The 21,756-nt window shown below is 42.9% G+C and overlaps 1 protein-coding gene across 1 annotated transcript in view; it reads left to right on the forward strand.

Moving 5' to 3' along the window:
• Positions 1-21,756, forward strand: part of PPP1R13B (protein phosphatase 1 regulatory subunit 13B) — a 59,022-nt gene that overhangs the window by 18,284 nt on the left and 18,982 nt on the right. The window contains exons 2-4 of the mRNA XM_087818978.1: positions 9,446-9,593; positions 10,744-10,863; positions 12,138-12,214. Coding sequence (XP_087675104.1) covers positions 9,446-9,593; positions 10,744-10,863; positions 12,138-12,214 — 345 coding nt within the window. The remainder of the gene's footprint in view (positions 1-9,445; positions 9,594-10,743; positions 10,864-12,137; positions 12,215-21,756) is intronic.

The raw sequence follows: 21,756 nt of genomic DNA on the forward strand, positions 1-21,756 counted from the left end.
TGTCATTAGTGCCTGAATTTAGATGCCACAAGGCCTAAGGGACGTCTATTTAAGTATTTTTCCTTTGTAAATGGCACAGGTAATCTCCGGACACTCGGACTTTTGTTTTCCACACTTTAGTTTCACTTAGTTTTCTAAAGATGAGAGACATTTTGAGAATGATAACTCAGAGCATTATAAGTGAGTTCAAAGTTGCATCCTGGTTTTCAAGCGTTGGCTTACATCTGAAAAGAAAAGGAACAGAGTCATTTGTAAAACGATAAAGGTGCTATTAGACTCACTTTTCCTTTGTAAATTGTATTCTGATTTTTTAAAAATTTTATTGATTTTTTTTCAGAGAGAGAGAGAAACATTGATTTTATTGTTCCACTTATTTAGGCATTCATTGGTTGATTCTTGTATGTGTCCTGACCTTGGATCGAACCCTAACCTTGGCATATCTGGACAGCATTCTAACCAAGCTACCCAGCCAGGACTGCACTCTGATTTTGTATCAGACAAATAGTATCTATTGTGGTGGATCTATACACATGGTTACATTAAGGCAGTGATTTTCAGCCGGTGTGCTGCATAATTTTTATTTATTTTTATTATTTTAAAAAAATGTTTAAATATATTTTTATTGATTTCTTTTTTTAGAGAGCAGGAGAGAGAGAGAGAGAGAAACATCAGTCGGTTACCTCCCATAGGCACTCCAACTAGAGATAGAACCCAAAACCTGGGTATGTGTCCTGACTGGGAATTGAACTGGTGACCTTTTGGTGCATAGGAGGAAGCTCAACCACCTGAGCCACACCGGCCAGGGCTCACAGACTCTTTAAAACATGCAGCACCTCACTATTTAATCAGGGGCACTGACCTCTTTTCCCTTAGGTTGTCAGATAAAAAAATGACAACATCCAGTACAACAGTAGCCATCTAGGGTGAATGAATCAAAATTACACCTATTTTTTGATGTGCCGCAGAATTTTAGTAGTTAATGTGCATCATGAGGTGAAAAAGGTTGAAAATCTCTGTATTAAGGCGCTCTTTCAGAGATATAATTTTTGCTAATTATCTTTGTTTTAAGCCTTGTTTCTTGCTGGAAAAAGGATTAGTACTCAACTTTTGGTATTAACAGACATGGTAAAACAAGACTAGTACAACTGCAAATGTTTATTACTTGAGAAAGAAAAATATATACAAAGAAATTATGTTCATTTAAAGTTGTTTTCATTGGGAAAAGTACTTTGCTGATTATATAAGTTGAATGGCATAGCTAGGTTTGTTTTTGTTTTTTAATATCTTTATTGATTTCAGAAAGAGGAAAGGAGAGGGAGAGAGAGAGATGGAAACATCAATGATGAGAGAGTCATTGATCGAGCCCGCAACACGGGCATGTGCCCTGACTGGGAACCGAACCGCGATCACCTGGATCCCACGTCAACGCTCATCCGCTGAGCCACGCCCGGCCGGGTGCTAGGTTTGTTTTTTAAACAGCTTTATTGGTCTATAGTTCACAGCCTCTGGAAACCACTACCCTACCTTCTTTCCCTGTGGGTTTGCCTGTTCTGGACCTCCCATGCATATGGAATCAGACAATATGTGACCTTTTTTGTATTGGGCTTCTTTCACGTAGATAATGTTGCTAAGGTTCATTCGTGTTGTAGCATTTTCTTCATTCCTTTTTATGAGCAAGTAATATTTCATTGTATAGATAGATGTACTGAATTTTGTTTATCCATTCATCAGTTTGTGCTGTTTTCACATTTTGGCTGTTATAAATAATGCCTCTGTAAACATTTGTGTTCAGGTTTTTGTGTAGACATGTCTTAATTCTCTTAGGTATGTACCTAGGAGTAGATACGTTTTTTTAAAAAAATACAGATAGGAATATATTATCTTGAATTTTACAAAGAAATATGTAGAAAAAGGAAGTCTTATTCTGAGAATTGTTGGTACACCTAAGTTAAATTTTGAAAGGTCAAGAAAATTTAATTAGACCATTTATGTAGGTTTAAGAAAATTTTTTTTTATATCTTTATTGATGTCAGAGAGAGAAAGGGAGAGGGGGAGAGAGAAAGATAGAAACATCAATGATGAGAGTCATTGGTCAGCTGCCTTCTGCACACCCCCTGCTGGCGATGGAGCCCGGAACCCAGGCATGTGCCCTGACTGGGAATCAAATTGTGATGATCTGGATCATAGGTTGATGCTCAACTGTTGAGCCACGCCAGCTCGGCCATTTATATAATTTTAGTGAGATAACCTTTATAGTTGGTTATTTAGAAGAATGCATGACTCTTTGTTCTGGTTCCCTTGTATAATGATTGACTTTGCATTTCAGATAGTTTCAACTATAAAAACTAGACAGAACAGTTCATTGAGAGGTTATTAAATAATAGGGATTATATTGTAAGTAGGAAAATATTTATTAAAACTTTTGCTCTCTTTCCTTTTTTATTTTGAAGCAGTTTGAAGTAGTAGTTCAGCTGATAGCTTTGGAGGCAGACCAGGTTAAATACCACCTATATTTATTATTAGCTCAGTGACATGGAACAAGTTATTTAACCTCCAAGCCTCCTTTCCTGGTCTGTAAGATGAAAGGTAGCATCTGTCTCACAAAGTTGGTGTGAATCGAGAAGGTGTGAAGTGCCTAATAATGAACACTGGTAAGTGTGATGGGAGTTCTTTTCCCCCAAGCAGGGATTCCTCCGTTAGTCCTGGTGGGTTTCGTGAGGCCCCCCTGAGAGCAGTGTTGCAAACCTACTTTTGCCTACCCCTGTATGCAGTCAGACTTTCAGGAGAGAACTTTTACCATGTGTTATGGACTGTTTTATTTTTATTTTAAATTAATAGACTTTATTTTTTAGAGCAGTTTTAGGTTTACACAAAAATTGAGCCTGGCCGTTTCCCCTATTATTAACATCTTGCAATAGTGTGGTACCGTTGATAACCTAATGTTGATACATTATTAATAGCTAAAGACCATAGTATACGTGGGGTTCCCTTTTTATGTTGTGCAGCTCTGTGAGCTTTGACATACTATGTGTAATGTTATTTACCCGCCATTATGGTATCATACATAGTAGTTTCACTGCCCTAAAAATCCCCTGTGCTCCGCTTACTCATCCCTGCCCCCAGCCTCTGGCAACCGATGATTTTTTTGTCTCCATTGTTTTGCCTTTTCCAGAATGTCATATAGTTGGAATCATACAGTACGTAGCCTTTTCAGACTGGTTTCTTTCACTTAGCAATATGCACTTAAGTTTCTTCCATGTCTGTCTGTGACTTGATAGCTCATTTCTTTTTAATCCTGAATAATATTCCATTTCTGGATATACCAACTTCTTTATCCATTCACCTGCTGAAGGATATCTTGGTGGCTTCCAGACTTTAGCAGTTATGAATAAAGCTGCTGTAGACATTTGTGTGTAGATTTTTGTGTGTATATACGTGTTCAGTTCATTTGGGTAAATACCAAGGAGCACAGTTGCTGGATCCAGTGGTGGGAGTCTGTTTAGTTTTGTAAGAAACTGCCAGACTGTCTTCCTGGGCAGCACCATTTGCATCCCCACCAGCAGGTTCCTGTTGCTGCACCTCTTCACCGCATTTGGTGGTGTCCGTGCTCTGGATTTTGGCTGTTCCAATAGCTGTGCAGTGGTGTCTCATTGTTGCTTCATTTTCAGTTTCCTGATGATGCAGCCAGCTGAGCTCTTTCCCGTGCTTACTTGCCATCTGTATGTCGTCTTTGATGAGTTGCTGTTTGGATCTTTTGTCCTTTTTGTAAACTGGGTTTTCGTTTTCTTATTGTTGAGTCTAAGAGTCCTGTGTATGTTAAGGATATAAGTCCTTTATGTTTTATAAATGTTTTCTCCCAGGCTTGGGGCTTTCCTTTTTGTTTTTCAAATTGTTTTATATTGTTCTGTTCCATTAAAAAACAAAACTAGTCCTGAGGCACTTGATTTTATAGGCCACAGTTAGGTCACAGCCTATGGTTTGAAAATCAGTGTGTGTTCTGCTGCCATAATGTTCACGTGGACAGCATTGGTCATGCAGACATCATTCTGCGCAGTGATTCGCAACATGGATGAGCAGGGGAGTCAGAGTAGGTACCGCTTTTTCTATTCTAGAGGGTCCTTTAAGTTTTAGTGAATATATTAAACTTGATCAGCTGCATCACCTCCATGCCCAATAGCAATGAGAGTTCTAGGCATTATGTAAAGCTTCAGGAATTTTGCATTTCTGCAGGGTTTTAGACAGGTTTCCTCAAAATGCGTGTGCTTCTAGATATTGAAGGGATTACGTAAATAAGGCTGAGGGAAGCCAAGGTATATGTTTTATATTCCCAGTAATAACATATAACCAGATGTCACCAATTCAGATTGGTAAGAGGGAATTTTCGCATGATGGAATATATTTTTAGTTTTTATTTTTATTTCTTGTTTACACTTTTACAAAAGTCCCCATTTTTATTACTTTTATTATTTTATTTTTTTATGTGTTTTTCTTGATTTCAGAGAGAGGAAGGGAGAAGGAGAGAGAGAGACAGAAACATCAGTGATGAGAGAGCCATTGATCGGCTGCCTCCTGCACACCCCCAACTGGGGATTGAGCCCGCAACCCAGGCATGTGCCATGACCGGGAATCGAACCATGATCTCCTGGATCCTAGGTCAGTGCTCAGCCACTGAGCCACTCTGGCTGGACAAGATGTCCCCGTTTTTTAATTTAAATTATTAAAAAATAAAAACAGTGAGCCCTGGCTGGTGTGGCTCTATCCACTGATAGAGTGTTGGCATGAGCACTGAAGGGTGGCGGGTTCAATTCCAGTCAAGGACATGTACCTGGGTTGCAGGTTCGATCCCAGGCCCTGGTCAGGCACATGTGGGAGGCAACCAATCAATGTGTTTCTCTCATATTGATATTTCTCCCCCCCCCCCCCCCCGAAAGTGAATGGAAAAAATACTCTCGGGTGAGAATTAACAAAAATAATAATAAAATAAAAACAGTGACTTGAACTAAACAGAATTGATATGGTTATTAAGGATCTAATTGAATGGACATTTAACTTTAAGTAGATACTACTCAAATACTTAAATGTATCTGGCTTCACAAGGCAAGACATTGCAGTGTTACACTTCTCATTTATTTAGAAAAAAAAGTATTGCTCTCCAAAGTCCAATTCTGTTTCTTTGCCAAAATAATACAAATTTCAATTATGGAAGTTGAACTTAACATGATCTTACCTATTCCTCTATTTTCTTTAGAGGTAATTCTTTTCCCCCCAGATTTACAGAAGGGGGGGAAACTCAACCCAACACCCTGCAGTGCCACCTTGTGGAAACAGGGAAGACTTTAACGGGATGTCTATGACGTGTGGGTTTGAGTGAATTCTGCCAAATATCACAGAGGTATGTGCAGGTGCCTGACGTTCACAGTAACATTAAAAAAAATTTTCCTTCTCTGTAATGTGAACAAACTCAGGGATAAGAGGGTAAAATATTAGACATCGTTTTTTATGGAGACCTGAAGATGAGAAGACAGGTACTTGCCCTTCATTCTCAACCTAATGTAGAAAGAAACCTCCTATATGACTGGGGAGTATGTTCAGTGCCTGCTGTAGGCCAGGTACCACTCCAGACACCAATGACACAGCAGTGAACTAACGAAGGTTCCTGCTCTCAGGGAGCACATGCTCTAGTGGGAGGAGGCAGAGGGCAAACATAGATATATAACGTAGATGAGGTGGTGGTAAGTGCTAAGAAGGAAAAATAAAGTAGGGTGAGAGGATAGAAGCTGATAGCATGGTGCTGTTTAACAGATTGGTTAGGGAAAGCTTCCCTGATAAGGTGACATTTGAGCAGATGCCTGAAGTAAGAGAGTAATATAGATGTTAGTAGCCAAGGGAAGAGTGGCCTAGGTAGAGAACAGCAAGTGCAAAGGCCCTGAGGCAGGAGTTGGCTTGCTCTCAGTGGCTTTACAGTCATTCTGGGTTTTTCAGGCTTTTTTTTTTTTTTTAAATAAAAATATGTGCAGCCCTAGACAGTTTGTGTCAGTGGCTAGAGCGTCAGCCTGTGGACCGAAGGGTCCCAGGTTTGATTCCTGCTAAGGGCACATACCTTGGTTGCAGGCTTGACCCCAGCCCCGGTCCGGACATGTGGGAGGCAACCAATTGATGTGTCTCACATCAGTGTTTCCCTCCCTCCTCCTTCTACTCTCTCTGAAAAGCAATGGAAAAAATATCCTCAGGTGAGGATTTTATATATATAAAATGCAGCTTGCAACACGCTTTGCTGATTTCAAGACCAGGTTACAACTCACTCCGGTGAGTCACAGACACTGTTCCAGTAGAGAATGTAATCATGAGAACCACTGATAATTTAGTGTGAGAATGTTGTGCTAAAAATAGCCACTGTCTGTTATAGGAGAGCAGAAGAGGAGCCTCCCTGTCAGACTGAGTCAAGATGGGTCGACAGCAGGGTCAGGAAGCACTTTTGAAAGGAGGTGGACATGGGATGATGGGGAAGGAGGAACGGGCGGGAGCTTGAGAAAGACATAAATAGGGCATCTTGTCACCACATGCTTGCTACAGCACGTTGTATAAATCTGCATGTCTTTCTAACTTTGTATAAGTCTGCATGTCTTTCTAACTGCAGTTAACCAGATCTTTTATTTTCAACACAATCTTTTAGGGAAAGAAGCATTAACTTCTTTTTTCCTTTAGTTGTTTTCTTTAGTTCGCGTGATCCTTAACCTTAATGGGTTTCATCTCTATTTTACATGTACTATTAAGAGAGAAAAAAACAATAAAATTGTGACATGCTGTCAATTGTAAGATACGTTGTGATTTCAAAGATGTTACAACATAAACAGAACGAAGTACTTCTAGAATCAATATCATATATTTGTGTTGGAGATTCTTAGTTTTTTTTAATAAGGAAATCATGCTAGAATAACAGTGGCAGTCACATGCCTTTTCCACTTTAATTTTAGGTACTGCTATAGGGAAGTAGGTACCATCCAGGTCAATGCCAGCTTATTTTATCTTGAAAGCTTTTAAATCTACCGTGGTTATCATGAAATTGGCTTTGGCTGAGTAACAGAGATTGGAGAAAATGAATTTTGCTAAGATTAGGAAAGGTTTACTAAAGACTATGAAATAGAATTTAAAAGCAACGTCTTAAAAGACAGCCTCTTCAATAAATGGTGCTGGGAAAATTGGACAGGTACATGCAAAAAAGTGAAACTAGACCACCAACTTTCACCATACACAAAAATAAACTCAAAATGGATAAAAGACTTAAATGTAAGTCACAAAACTATAAAAATCCTGGAAGAAAACATAGGGAGTAAAGTCACAGATATCCCACATAGTGGAATTTTCACTGATACACCTCCTAGGGCAAGAGAAACAAACAAATGGGACTACATCAAACTAAAAAACTTCTGCACAGCAAAAGAAAACAGCCTCAAAATACAAAGGAACCCCACGGTCTGGGAAAACATATTTGCCAAAGATGTATCTGATAAGGGGCTAATTTCCAAAGTGTACAAAGAACTCATAGCACTCAGCAAGAGGAAGACAACCCAATAAGAAATGGGCCAAGGACCTGAATAGACTCTTTTCCAAAGAGGATATTCAGATGGCCTAGAGACACATGAGAAAATGCTCAACGTCTTTAATCATCAGAGATGCAAATTAAAACCACAATGAGGTATCACTTCACACCTGTCAGAATGGCTCTATCAACAAACAAGGGAGGCGTGTTGGTGCTGTGATGTAGCAGAGATACCTGTGAAGTTTTTGGATCACAGAGGAGGGAGCATGTGTCCTCCCTGGTGAGAGGAGGTGGTGAAGGGAGGTTTTGCAAAGGTGGAAGCGTATGAGCTGAGTTTTGAAGGGTGTACAGGAGCTTGCAGGCAAATGGGGAGGGTGCTGGGCAGAGGGTTCACAGCCTGAGAGAATTGATTGGAGTTGAGGGAGCAAGGTCAGGGTTCGGTGTGGGAAGGCACTGGAACTAGAAGGCTAAGGGGGTGTGAGGGAGGGAGTTTGCCAGTTATCCTGCAGGCTGGGCTTACTCAGACGGCCTTCTGTGGAAACCCAAGCCCTAGGAGAGAGAGTCTGGGGGAAAAGAGATTCTGTGAAGAGTATATAGCCTTAGGGTCTAAGTGCTTGTAGAAACACCTGTTTCATGTTTATATTCTAGAAAAAAAGTCTTAGAAAGAGCTACTGTTAGTCAGTGCAGAGCTCCTGACATTTCAGCTGGGAGTGACTTCACTTAGTTTACATTTGGACAGTGAGCTGGTACCGCCCAAGGGGTAGGTTGGCGTGGGAGAGCTCATAACTGTTACCAATTTTGGCTAAATAAAATCTGACCATCAATAGATGTTTAATCTCAAAATTTAGGAATTTAGGGTTTTTCTAAGAAAAGCATTTTTAGATGAGAATTTGGGGGCAAATGTAGATTTTATTGCTGATTTTGATCAAAGATGAAACAAATGTTTTATAATGCTATTTGATAAAATAAAATCTTTGGTTTAAATTGTACTGTAAGAGTAAGGTGTTTTTGTTTGTTTTTTAATTTCCTTTCAACATGATCTCTTCAGCTCTTAGATCAAAGTGGTAGGGTTTTTTAAAGATTAAAAAATGCTAGAAAATTTTTATTTTTTCAAATACATCATAATGCATTTTTATATTTAAGGCCCATTTGCATTTCTTTTACTGTGATACATTATTTTCTCAGCCAGTTTTTTAAAATAAAGTGAATTTTTTGTCTTTGTTACAATTTTAGGAGTCCTTTATATATTGAAGAGATTAGCCTTTTATTTGTAATATGAGTTGCAAATATTCCCCCCCAGTTTGTTTTTCTTGCTTTGTAAAAAATTCTTATAATTACTTGACTATATTGTTTTTTAAATGGTGTCTGGTTTTCAAGTCATGGTTAGGAAGGGCTCCTGTACTCCAAGGTTATAAAGAGGAATTTACCCAGTTTTATTCTTGAATTTTCATAACTTTATGATTTATATTTAATTTGATGGGTTAGGAACTTGTGCTAGTGTGTGATGTGCAGTGTTAGTTCATTTGTTCCAGAGACAGGTGTTCTAATAGCTCAGACACCATCCACTGTGTAGTACCATCTTCTGTGTCTGGACTTCATAATTTGCCCCGAGATCTGTTTTTGTGCTGGTGCCTTATTGTTTTGAGGCTTTATAATGTCTGGTAGTGTCAATTCCCTGCTAATACTCTTCTCTTTTGGAACTTTCCTGACCTTTTGTACATTTTAATTTTTCTATGTGAACTTTAGAATCAAGCCTACTGGTCCTGTAGGCATTTTGGTGGCGGGGAGGGGTGGATGTGGGTGGAATGGCAGTGGGGAGGTGGGGGGTCGCTTTTAATTTACAGATTAATATCCTTATGATAATGATTCTAAGTTATAGCTTTAACTTAATCTTTCCTCTTACAGATGATATTAACCGTGTTTTTGAGCAACAATGAACAGATTTTAACAGAAGTTCCTATAACACCAGAAACGACATGTCGCGATGTTGTAGAATTTTGCAAGGAACCTGGTGAAGGCAGTTGCCATTTAGCTGAAGTGTGGAGGGGAAATGGTATGTATGAGGCTCTAAAGATTGCTAAGAACGTAAAACTGAATGTTCATCAAATGCACAGGATTGTTTCTGGGTTTGTTTGTTTTTTTAATATACTTTTATTGATTTCAGAGAGAAAAGAAGGGAGAGGGCGAGAGAGAGATAGAAACATCAATGTTGAGAGAGTAATTGATCAGCTGCCTCCTGCACACCCCCTTCCGGGGATCGAGCCTACAACCAGGCATGTGCCCTGACCAGGAATCGATCTGGTGACCTCTCAGTCACTGAGCCACACTGGTTGTGATACACTCGGGACTTGCTGACATCCTTCCTCACTTTCAAGCAAAGTAGTAGAGGGAATATTTCCAGATTTCCTTTCTTCCCCTTTAAATTGAGAGAAAATTCACGTAGCGTAAAAATCACCATTTTAAAGTGTATAGTTGGGTGGTTTATAGGACATCCACAGTGATGTACAGCCGTCACCAGACTCCCCTCCCCATGCCTTCCTGCCCCAGCAGCTGCTGTGTCACTCTCTGGCTCTGTGTATTTGATGCTCCAGGTCCCTCATGTAAATGACCACACAGTGTGCGACCTCTCTTGTCTGGCTTCTCTCACTTGGAATAATGTCTCGAAGGCTCATCCATGTTGGAAGCATGTGTTAGTACTTAATTTCTGCCTTGGGTCTGACTGATAACCATTGTCTGATTGACCACATCTTACCCATTCGTCAGTTAATGGACATTTGGGTGTTCCCACGTTTTGGGTCCCGTGCCAGTGTCTGTGTGGCTCACTGAGTGGCCCGGGAGTGTGCTGTCTCTCCCTCCTGCACCTGACGACCACGTGTGGCATTGTAGCAAATAACAAGGTTCTACCAGTTTGTCAGTGTGTTTCTTTGGAGAGCGGGAGGCAGACTGCTTCATGATAAATATTGTAAAGGACATTTTTCCAGTACCACCTATTCAGTTGGGAAACTGCTTTTATGTGTACTTCTTAACCTTATAAATCGCCTGAATTACTTCCCATTCATACTCCTGCTTTTACTTCATTCAAGTTAAAATTTAGTGCTTGTAACATTCTTGAATTCTAATATATGTGCATATTTATTTAAATTTTTGCTTTGGGTGGGAATTACTTGTTTGTTTCTGAGACCAATGAGAAGTGTATTTTTCAGAGCGCCCCATCCCCTTCGACCACATGATGTATGAGCACCTCCAGAAGTGGGGGCCGCGGAGAGAAGAGGTCAAGTTTTTCCTTCGCCATGAGGATTCCCCAGCCGAGAGCACCGAGCAAGGTAGAGAGTGCTTCCCCCATTTGTTCATTCTTGCCATAAAAGTTAATTTGAAACAAATAGGAATAAGTATTAAATGACTTCCACTGTTTCCCCTTTGCGCACAGTGTGAGGGAGAGTTAGGGTCTCCCTTTCTTTGACCTCTTCAGTCTCCCAGCCCTAGCTTCCTCCTCTGACCATGGTCAGTCCAGTGGTGCGCTCAGACACACAAGGGACCTGCTGTTTAAAGGGATTGCTTTTGATAAATACCAGATGGATCAAGTATCTAGGTTTTAAGAGTAAATAAAACCATGAAAGGATTAAAAAATTTCTGGGAAATATGTTCTGTTTAATTTTTAAGGTGAACAAGACCTTTCTAAGTGTAACACTAAATCAAAAAAGAAAAAAACTGAATTACTAAAAAAACAAAAGCTATCTGCTTGGCAGTAACCACCCAGAGCAACTTCAGAAGACAAATTATAGCTGGGAAACAGCATTTATAGCTCATTAGTAAAGGGCTGATTTCTTTTATACATAGAGAGTTCCTAAAAATCAATTGGGGGAAAAAAAGTAAAAAAAATGAGCAACATATACAAACATGCAGTTCGCAGAGAAGGAAATATCTGTGGTCCTAGGATATGTGGAAAGATGTGCAGCCTTACTCCTGATGAGGAAAACACTGATGCCCTGTCCACCATCACACTGGAAAAGATTGGAACATTAGTAACAGTGTTGGCGAGGACGCTGAGAAGCAGGCACTCTTCCACATGGCCGTAGGGGTGTCAGTTGACAGCTTTTGGGGAGGACAGTTTGGCCATATCTGTTCTGCTTACAAAAACTCAAATCCTTTCGCTCAGCAATGTCCTTTTTGAGAACTCACCCTACAGCTGTGTCTATACATGTACAGGAGGGTATAGACAAGGTGTTACTCGTGGAGCACTGCTGATAGCAGCAGCCTACATGCCTACTGGGGCGACGGGCTGGGAAATCCTGCTGCCTCCAAATGGTGGACTGCTCTGCAGCCATAAATAAAAGCTCTGTGCTCTGCTCTGGCCAGTGCAGCTCAGCACTTAGAGCATTGGCCCACACACAGAAGGGTTGCAGGTTCAATTCCCAGTCAAGGTCATGTACCTAGGTTGCAGGTTCTACCGCGGCTATGTCTCTCTCACATTGATGTTTCTCTCCCCGCCCCTCCCTGCCTCCCTCCCTCCCTCTCTAAAAATCACTGGGGGGTGGAGTGGGAGAACATTGTTTTTCTAGCATGTCCTTTAGTAAGCTTGGTTTTCTTGTTTCTTTAGGTGGCCGTCAGACCCAAGAGCAAAGAACCCAGAGAAACATAATAAATGTACCTGGAGACAAGCGTACTGAAAATGGGGTAAGCAACAGTGAATTACATTGAAATTTTTAAAGTGCTTTTTACAAACAAGTGTACTCATTAGTTTTGGTTATATTTTATTTTTGAAGAATCATTTTTAATAGAAATTATTTCTGTTGAATAATTCACAACTCTTTATGAACTATAAAGAGGCAGTCACTGAGTGGTCTCACCAGTCCACACCCCAGTCTGCACCCTGGGTCGCCTCAAGCAGAGCTGTCCCTCCATGTGTATCCTGGAGCAGCAGCTTCTGCCTCTGTGCAGGTGGCAGTGGCCCGTTGCTGGACTGATGGGCTCAGTCTCTGGGCTGAGAGGTGAGCGGGCAGCTGCTTTGTGTCTTCAGTGTGGATGTCTTGACCTTTCTGTCTGGTTTTGAAAGACATGTGGCTAGTGGGTAATGTCTTCTTCACAGCCGCCTACAGGAGACACAGCTCCCTTGGTCGCACCGTGCAGAGCTGGAGAACAGGGCAGCACTAGTTATTGGTGGGGAAGTGTGTCTGAGTGGAGGGGTTCTTTTTAGAAATGTTGGTGCGTGTTGAAAGAATGAGTGGGTAGGGTATTTTAGTAACAACTTTTCCAAATAATTTTAAGGCTAGAAAATCCGTTTCTTCTTCTGGCTGTGCCTTGACTAGATGTGTAATCTTGAGCATCTAACTTGCTCAGCAGGATCTGGTGAAGAGCTCAGGTCTGGAGGTGAGGCCCATGTTCAGCACTGGCTTCAAAACTTTCCAACTAAGTCTGAGCAGGTTACTTGGCCTCTCTACTCTCCCACTTACTCTTATCGAATTGCTATTTTAGTAATTTCATTGTGTACCATTGTGGCTTTAAATGATGTGACTAAATCTCTATTTCTCTATCAACTTTAAATCATATCTCTGGATATCCCCCTTGTAAGACGAGGGTATTAGCCGCCCCACTTCCCTGCCCACCTGCTGTCAGGCTCTTTCAGCTGTACTTCTGTGTTCTCGAGATTGGTGATATGTGGGTACTGAAGCCTTTTGTCCTCTGTCTGCAGGTTGGTTATAAAGTTGAAACCATGGAATAGTGTTTGTTATTAGATTTTGCCACCACCCACTGCAGAGCCGAGTGGTATGCTAGATTATATTATCTGTGGTTCCAGTGTCCTGACGCTTGTGCCACTCAGGACTGTGTTAATGTCAAGATCATGTACTCTCCTTCCTCACCCTCCGGTCTCTAAAGGTAACCTCTCAACTCCTGTTCTCACTCCTGGCATTCAACAGACTTGTCCAAATCTAGAGCCCCTGTGGGGTCTGCCTGTTGGCTTCAGAAAGCCTTGAGATAAAAATGCCCCGACCCTGTTGGTAGAACTTTTGCTTCAGTTCATCTGGGGTGGGACCTGGAAAACTCCCCGAGGGCTATCTTGCCAAGTTAAGTTTGGGACCCCAGACCACATGCTCACAGTGCCACACACATTCAGAACTTCTGTCCAACACAATTTTGAAGATCCTTTTGAGTTCTAAGATCTCCATGAACCTCAGGGAAGGTGAGATAAGCACATCAAGTAGACTTTGTGTGTGGACTTAGGGCATTTGTATATGTGATAAAGGGAAGGGGCCCCAAAGGAAAGGGTCCCAGGGTGGTAATACAGGGAATTCTGAGGTTGGATGGGATGGGCCTGTGGTCTTTTCTTTCTGATGAAGTTGTTTCTTGTTAGCATGGAGATAATATTTACTTTTCAAGATCAACAAAACTGAAACCTGAAACCAAAATGAAATGTGTTTGTAGCCTTTGTGTGACTTGTAATTAGAGGAAGGTAGAGGCCAGTCTAGAGGTAGAACTTAGTGCTGGAAGCATTACATCAAAGGTATTACTGTATTTTATGGCCTACACACCTGCCTTTTAAGCCTAATAACACACTACCTTTGTAAAGCACTTTATTGTCTACAAAGCACTATTCTGTGTACTTTTAAAGTTAATAAGATATTCAGAGCATCCTTCTCCAAGAATGTTTTTGTGTTTGCCCTGGCTGTAGAGTAAATGGCACATGGAACCTTGTGGGTGGACAGCCACCGGGAACGGATGGAGTAGCAGCTAAGGGAGGCGGGCCTGTAGGTTGGGAGAGGACAGGGTGCTGCCTTGCTGTGATTCATGCCCATGAGTAGCTATTCAGCCAAGAAGCTGGGAAGTTCTGTTCCCTGAGAATGGCAGGTCCACAAGTCAAGTTGTCTGAGAAATAAAGGCCCAGACCCCTGGCAGAAAACTATCCTTGTGACTCTGTCTCCCTGCTGGGTTTGGGAACCCAGGTCATATGCACACATTGCCATGCGCATCCAGAACTGATTTCTCCAGCAGAATTTTGAGCTCTGGTTTGACGTTATGCTATAAAGGTGAACTGACTTACTCTCTGTGTGTGCCAGAGCTGGGCGTCCAAGACCACCCTATGTCATTGCTTTACTAGGAGGGCTCTCAGGTCTTGGGATTAGTTGTCCTCGCGGCTGTGACTTACTGCAGTGTGAGGACACAGGGCAGGATCTGCACAGGGAACAGGAACGTGGGGCAAAGCCCAGAGGCAACGAGGCCAGGCTTCCAGGAGTCCCCTCCCAGTGGAGCCACACCAGTCTGTGACAACACACGTGAAACGTTGTTAGCAGGGACGCTCATTGGAGGCCGGGTGCCTGGGGTGGTTATTGGGAGCTGCTCCTGTAGGCAGCCTCTATCTAAAAAGTACCCAAACTCTAGACTCCCAGAAGGAAAGCAGGCATTTAACACAAATCATATTATTTGCACAAACAGCTTAGGTACTGTGAGCCACTTCTAGTAGTTCTGCAGATGGTGGGAACCCACCCAAAATGTAAGTTCCTAGGGGGCAGCCAGGGGCCAGCTTGCAGGCAGCCTCTCTCTGAGACTTGCAGTCTCGGTGGCTATGTGCACTCACCTGAGCACCACCACTTCCCTTAGGTGTCTGGAAGCACCTTTCCTGTTCCTCAGCCAGCCAGGCCAAACCTCAGTCATTCCTGCTTTAATCCTGTACGTCCAGCAAGTGACCATGGTCAGTTGGTCCTGCCTCCTGTTTTCTTCTAAGAGCTTTATAGTTTAGTTCTTACATTTTGGTGTATGATCTATTTTGAGTTACTTTTGTGTGTATGGTGTGAGGTGGGGTCCAAATTCATTCATTCCCATGCACATACCCAGTTACCCCAGCCCTGCTCAGTGAAAAGACTCTTCTCTCCCCCTTGAATTGTCTCGGCACCTTTGTTCAGTCAGCCAGCCATAAATGTGAGAGCTCTTTCTGGAAGCATTTATTATTCACATGGTCTCTCAGTCCCCCTGTTCTCCATATGGTACCCAGGACTCAACGGTGCTGATCATCTCCCAGGCCAGGTAACATTTCAGCTGTCTAGACGGTAAGCCACTAGACTTCTGTCAGGGTGTGGGGAGGCTGTCACCGGGAACTCGGAGCTGGGGAGGCAGCTCGGGGACTCCTGTGTCTTCAGTGCCTGTCGCTCACTCTGCCTGATGTAGGCGCCCTCCACTTCCTTCCCTTTCCAGGGTCACTCGGTGGGGTCAGTTCCCAATCTTTTGAAGATCCTGTGATGCAACTGGGTTGTTTACCCAGTTGTACTGTTTCTAGCCTGAGGTTTATCTGAGATCCACAGCCACTTCTCATCCATTCTCTTTCAGCATGTTGGTTGACTCCACTCCTGCTATTCCTGTTTTGTGGTTGTAAATGGTTTGATGTTGGAAATCTCTTTACTGTCACTTAGTGAAGTTTTGTTATTTAATTAAATAATCCTCCATTTTGAGCAGAACAAAGTGCAGGTTTTTTTCATTTCTCCTGCTGGGAATCACTGGATTGATGGACTCCGAGTGCTGGCGTCTTCAGCAGTCCCGGAGGCTCTTCCCTCGGGGTCCTTTCTGCCCTCGCCTCCTGGGGCTCTGGGGAAACATTGTACCTCTCATTTCATTCTTCCTGTTGCTTCATTTCTTTTCCATACTTTCACTGTCTTTGTCTCTGTGTGCTGTGTTCTAGGTGATTTCTCATCTTTCAGTGAATGAGTTCTGTTTCCAACTGTGTTATTTGGCTGCATAGTATTTCTAATGTGCTTTTAATATTATTTATTATGAAAAGGCAAGACACAGCCTGGGAGAAATACTTGCAAATTCTATACCTGATAAAGGACTTGTAGCCAGAATATATAAAGAACTCTACAACTGAATAGTAAGAAAACAACCCAATTTTAAGAGAAAAAGGCAAAAGATTTGAATAGATGCTTCACCAAAGAAAATATATGAATGTCAGGTAAGCACATGGGAAGATGTTTGATGTTAGTCTTCAGGAAAGACAAACCAAGAACAAGGTGAGGTACCGCTGTTACCTATTAGAACATCGGAATTAAAAGAACTGATCAGCCCTGGCCGGTTTGGCTCAGCGGTTAGAGCGTCGGTCCTTGGACTGAAGGGCCCTGGGTTCGATTCCGGCCAAGGGCATGTACCTCAGTTGCAGGCTTGATCCCCGGCCCCAGTCAGGGTGAGTGTAGGAGGCAACCAGTCGATGTGTGTCTCTCACATTGATGTTTTTCTCTCTCTCTTTCCCTTCCTTCCACTCTCTAAACTCAATGGAAAAATATCCCCAGGTGAGGGTTAAAAAAAATAAAACTAAATTAAATCACAGTATAACTGGGATGTGAGGGGCAATCTAGCTTCAACATCTGTCACTCCACTGATCTGATCTGGCTAGATGGATGGGTGTCCCCTTCATCCCTCACTGCTCCATGTGTGTCCCTCCCAAAGCTGTGTGCTTGGTGACAAGGACAACCTTCCCTACCACAGGAGAGGACCATTCTTCAGTCAAGGTCGTAGGAGTGGATGTGCTAGCTCCCTGCTAGAACCTCCAAACACACTCTCAAGGTCCACTTGTAGGAGAACAGAGAGTAGTCAAGCTTCCAAGACTCCAGACACATCCAAAAGAGGCACTGCACATGTCAGTCTGCCTTTCTATCAATCAATCAGTCAATCACAATACACTATGACAAGTGTGGTGAAAGTGGAAGGAGGCACCAGGATAAGAGGACAGCTCTGATCTGAGTAACTTACCAGGGTGAAGATCAGATCAGGGGGAGAACATGGATCTCTAGTAGCAGAGTAGTAAACACATTGGTGACAGCGGAGCATGGGAGGTGAGGGGACAGGAAGGTGGGGGCATCATTAAGGAAGAAGGAGAGCTTAAGTATTGGGGGGGCAGATCTTCACTGTGCTTAGAGCCTAGATGTAACCTTGTAGGGTTTTAAGCAAAAGAAAGACAGGATTAGCTGTGTTCTAGAAAGATCCCTCTGGTGCTGGTACTGAGAATCCTGCGCCTTGGAGTGGGACTGAGACTGGAGACAGGGAGCCTCGGTGAGATCATTGCTTGCTGTACAGTCGGCACAACTGTGTGCTTGAATCTCAAGAGAGGTGTACTTTCAAAGGAAATATCTGGAAATAAAAGTTCAGGGTTATGGAGGGAAGCTTAAAAGGCATCCTGTTATCTACAGACTACGATTTAAAAGAATTGTCATTTGAGATGATAACATACACAAGACATCATTATTAGCTAAGAGAGTGATCTTTCTTTAAAGAAATCTTAAGAGAAATGTTTTCTTTTGTATGAGAACAGTACTCGCATCCAAGAAAAGAAATTTCTTGAAAATCATCTCTCAAGGTAACTGTAAATCATCTCTCTGGTATATGAAAATGTCTGACATACTGTGGCAGTGCTCATGGCAGATTGAATCTCTAGAATGCAGAATTTGTTAAAGATGCTGAGATCTCTCCCATCCCTGAAAGTGATGTCAGATCCTGAGTATCAGGACAATTGTCTGAGAGATTCCTTAAGGGATCAGGAAAAACTTAAGGAAGCAGATGGCATTGCTATCAGATCTAGGGTAAACTCTCCCTGTGCTGTATTGGGGGAGGGCATTGTAGACAGAGGGAAGAGTGTGAGCAAAGATACGAGGCCGGAAGTGATGGTCTGGACTGGAGAGGCAAGCCCAGATATGCGGTATCAGGACTAGCCCTGAGCTACAGCTGATGGTACTGGGGGTATGGCAGCTTCAGTCAGAGGTGATGCCAGAGCCAGAGCCGAGAGTAGAAGTAGGGAATTTAGGGAGGAGGCCAGGGTTGGAGGGTAAGGGAGGAGTTTGGTTTTCCACCTGCCGAGGTTGAAGTCCTGCAGGCAGGGCATCCAGACAAGCATGTGAGCTTGGCCACGGGAACTGGATCTAGAGCTCCGTTAGACCCAAGAGGCTCGGCTCCCCGAAGGGTAAGGTGCGCTCTTCACAGAAGCTGAGCACAACAGGAAATGAGCAGGACAAGCTGTTGAACTATAGCGTGTCCTCTCATTGACACTGAAAGCACAGGGAATTTATTTCCCCCCGAATAATATTACAGTAGCATTCTTGTCTATTATAACCAGAGAACATGTTATTTGGACGAGCATTAAAATCAGCATATCCAGCTGAGAGCTGACATCTGAAGTGACCCATTACCCAGTCAGTGCTCAGTTGCTGACTAAACCCACCACTCTTTTCTGTTAACTGACTACCAAGGAATATATGTTAGGATTTGAGGGGGAAAACTGCATTTATAGCTAACACCTCTCTTGGTTACACTAGAATCTAGCTCTCTTAGACATACGCTCATAAATACTCATAAACATCTCCTCTGGATTTCGGCAGCACTGTTGGAAATAGCAACCAGACCCCTGTAAGTCATGAGTAATAGAATGCGAGGTGGATACATTCTTTATGAGACTTCACAGTAGATGGGTGTAGTGGTTTTCAAATACGTCTGCAAATTCTTTAACATGCCTCCCTTTAAAAGGTGGAGTCTGTTCCCTCTTCTCCCAGACGTAGTGACTTGCTCCTAACAAATAGAAGATAGAGAAAGTGACGCCGTGGGACTTCTGAGGCTTGTTCACAAAAAACAGGAGCTCCCCCAGCTCTCCCTTGAATGGTTTGCTCTGGGAAAACCAGCCCCCACTCAGTGAGGACACTTAAGCAGGCACTGTGAAGAGGCACACGGGGAGAAGCCGAGGCCTCCCTCCAGCAGCTGGGTGGCCCTGTGAGTGAGCCATCGTGGAGCAGATCCATCACCCCGTCAAGACTCAGATGACCACAGCCTGGGCTGATGTTGGACAGAACCCTGTGAGATATCTCAAGCTGAAACCTCCCAGCTGAGCTGCTCCCAAATCCTTCCACCCACAGAATCTGAGCCAGAATGTTTACTGTTGTTTGAAGCTACAGAGTTCCGACACGGTCTCTCAGCAGTAGAGACTAATATTCGTTCATGGCCTGTGAAATAAGTAAAGGTGGGCTGTTGACTCCCAAGTCATTTTTACAGATATATGAATTAAGACATGCAGGTGTAAGTAATGAACACATGTAAACAGGCTGGAAGTTAGCATGTTATGTAGTGAACGCTTGTTCTACTTTGCCGAGGGAGGAACAGGAGGCTCACAGTAGATGTGGGGGCTGGGGGAGGTGCAATAGAGGCGTCTTTAGGATGACCTCGAAACATAAGGTTTTGCTTTGCCATCATTCACCAATTTTTCAGCTTTTAGGGAGCTTGCACTCAAAGTTATAGGATAGGAATGCTTCTTTAGGGTGACAGGCTAAAGAGAGCACCTCAAAAGAGGCAGAAGTGGCCCAGGTTCACAGTAGACCAGAGGGCCGCAGAGAACATCCCTCCTCCTTGCTGCTGGGTGTGTGCTCACAGCACACCGTTGTCGCTCAGGCATGGTGTGTACCTCAGAGCCGTGCCACATCCTGTTCCGAGGAGGAGCGGTTGGGTTGCGTGAATGGGTGACTGTTGATTGTCCTGTAACAGTGATGTCAAAGTATCACTTCTTACAGAGCATTAACCAGTGTGCTTTTGGATGGGTCCTTATACCAAAAACAACATTTTCTGGAAAACGGCATAATTCTTCAAGAACCGTGGTTGTGGAGAAGTGTGACTGAGCCAATGCTGTGCTGGGTGATGAGGCAGGTCGCAGTCTTGGTTAGTTTTTGGAACGTGCCGGAGAAACACATTGGATGCATATTGGCAGAATGCTTCAGTAGCACACTGGATGGGATGTAAAACTAAGTCTTCTTACTAATATTGGGAAAGACTAAAAATGCTACAAGCAGATCACTAGTGGCTTAGGGTGGGAGACGTGTGTGTATGCTGCATAATTGTCTACTGTGGGTTGTTCTGAGAGACTGTTGTTTAATAGCTAAAATGCTGTACCACCAGTTTCAGATTATATTTAAAACATTACCCGAGGAGACAAAAATACATTTGATTAAGGCCGTGTCACCAACTGGCTTGTGATCTGAAGTTTTCGACCCTAATTATCAAGTGAGGTGTTTCTTAGTACCTCAAAAAAATCTAGTTCTTATCACCTGTTTTTCAAACATGCTTTATTTTGTTGGCTCTATGACTCATGATTCACACACATAATTAGTACAAATGAGACACTAACCTGGGAACAGGCCTCCTGTCCGTATCTAACTTTCAGCAAGTCATGGGTGTAGCTTATTTATTGAAAATCTAATCATGGTACGTTTGAAGTTGATAGCTTACTTATGGACATTTTGTGTTTTTTTCGTTATCGAAATACGATTTACATGGAATCCTCTCTTTGCCAATAGCTTAACATTTTACTTAAAAAGAGAATAATTAAATTTGAACAGGTGTTGGCAATATGTGGATTAGCCAGGACTGTCGGGTTGCTCGTGGGAGTGTGAAGTGACCTTCACCTTGGAACACAGTCTGGCAGGCTCTGTACGCCCATCACACAACCCGCCTGCTCCACTTCCTAACACGGGTCACCCAGAAGAAACCAGACACTCGCCCACATGAATCCTGGTGCGTGGATGTTCAAGATGCTTTATTCGTCATACCAAAGAGTGGAAACAGCCCAGATGTCCTGAGCAGATGAATGGATAAACAAAATGTGGGCTGTCCACACACCTGAGTGTTGCTCTGCGTGTAGGAAGGAATATTGTGTGTGGAACAACATGGGCAAACCTCTAAAACGCCGTGGCACGTGAAAGAAGCTGAACACAAAGAGCATACCCTAGGGCCCCGTCAACATGGAATCCAGAGAAAATGGAGCTGGGCCATCATGGCAGAGCAACAACCCCCACGGATCAGTGGTTGGGGGGAGCACAGTGGGACACTTTCTGGGATGATGGAAATGTCCTGTTTCTCAGTTGGGGTGGTGGCTGAGTTTAAAAAGAGGCTACCCACATTGGAGTGATCCGGGCATGCGGAAGGATAAGGAAGTATTGGGTCACTTGTAAATCCATTCAACAAACATTGATCATTGATCATTGATTGGAGGCTGTCGCCCGGCAAAGGGCCAGGTGCTGTGGGTGCCCAATGAGCTAGGGCCTGTGGAGAGTCTGGAAGTCTCCTGATGTGGTTTCTGTCAGGTTAGTATTTTGTATGTAAAAATATTGTGAGAGGAATAAAGTCTCTTTGCATTTCCACAAGTAGATTGGTGGAAGTTTGGAGAAAGAAGGGGACAGTTTGACCAGATAAGTGATTATGGGAGGCGA

Source organism: Miniopterus natalensis, chromosome 1 (genome assembly GCF_054644295.1).
Source record: "Miniopterus natalensis isolate mMinNat1 chromosome 1, mMinNat1.hap1, whole genome shotgun sequence".
Lineage (NCBI taxonomy): Eukaryota > Metazoa > Chordata > Mammalia > Chiroptera > Miniopteridae > Miniopterus > Miniopterus natalensis.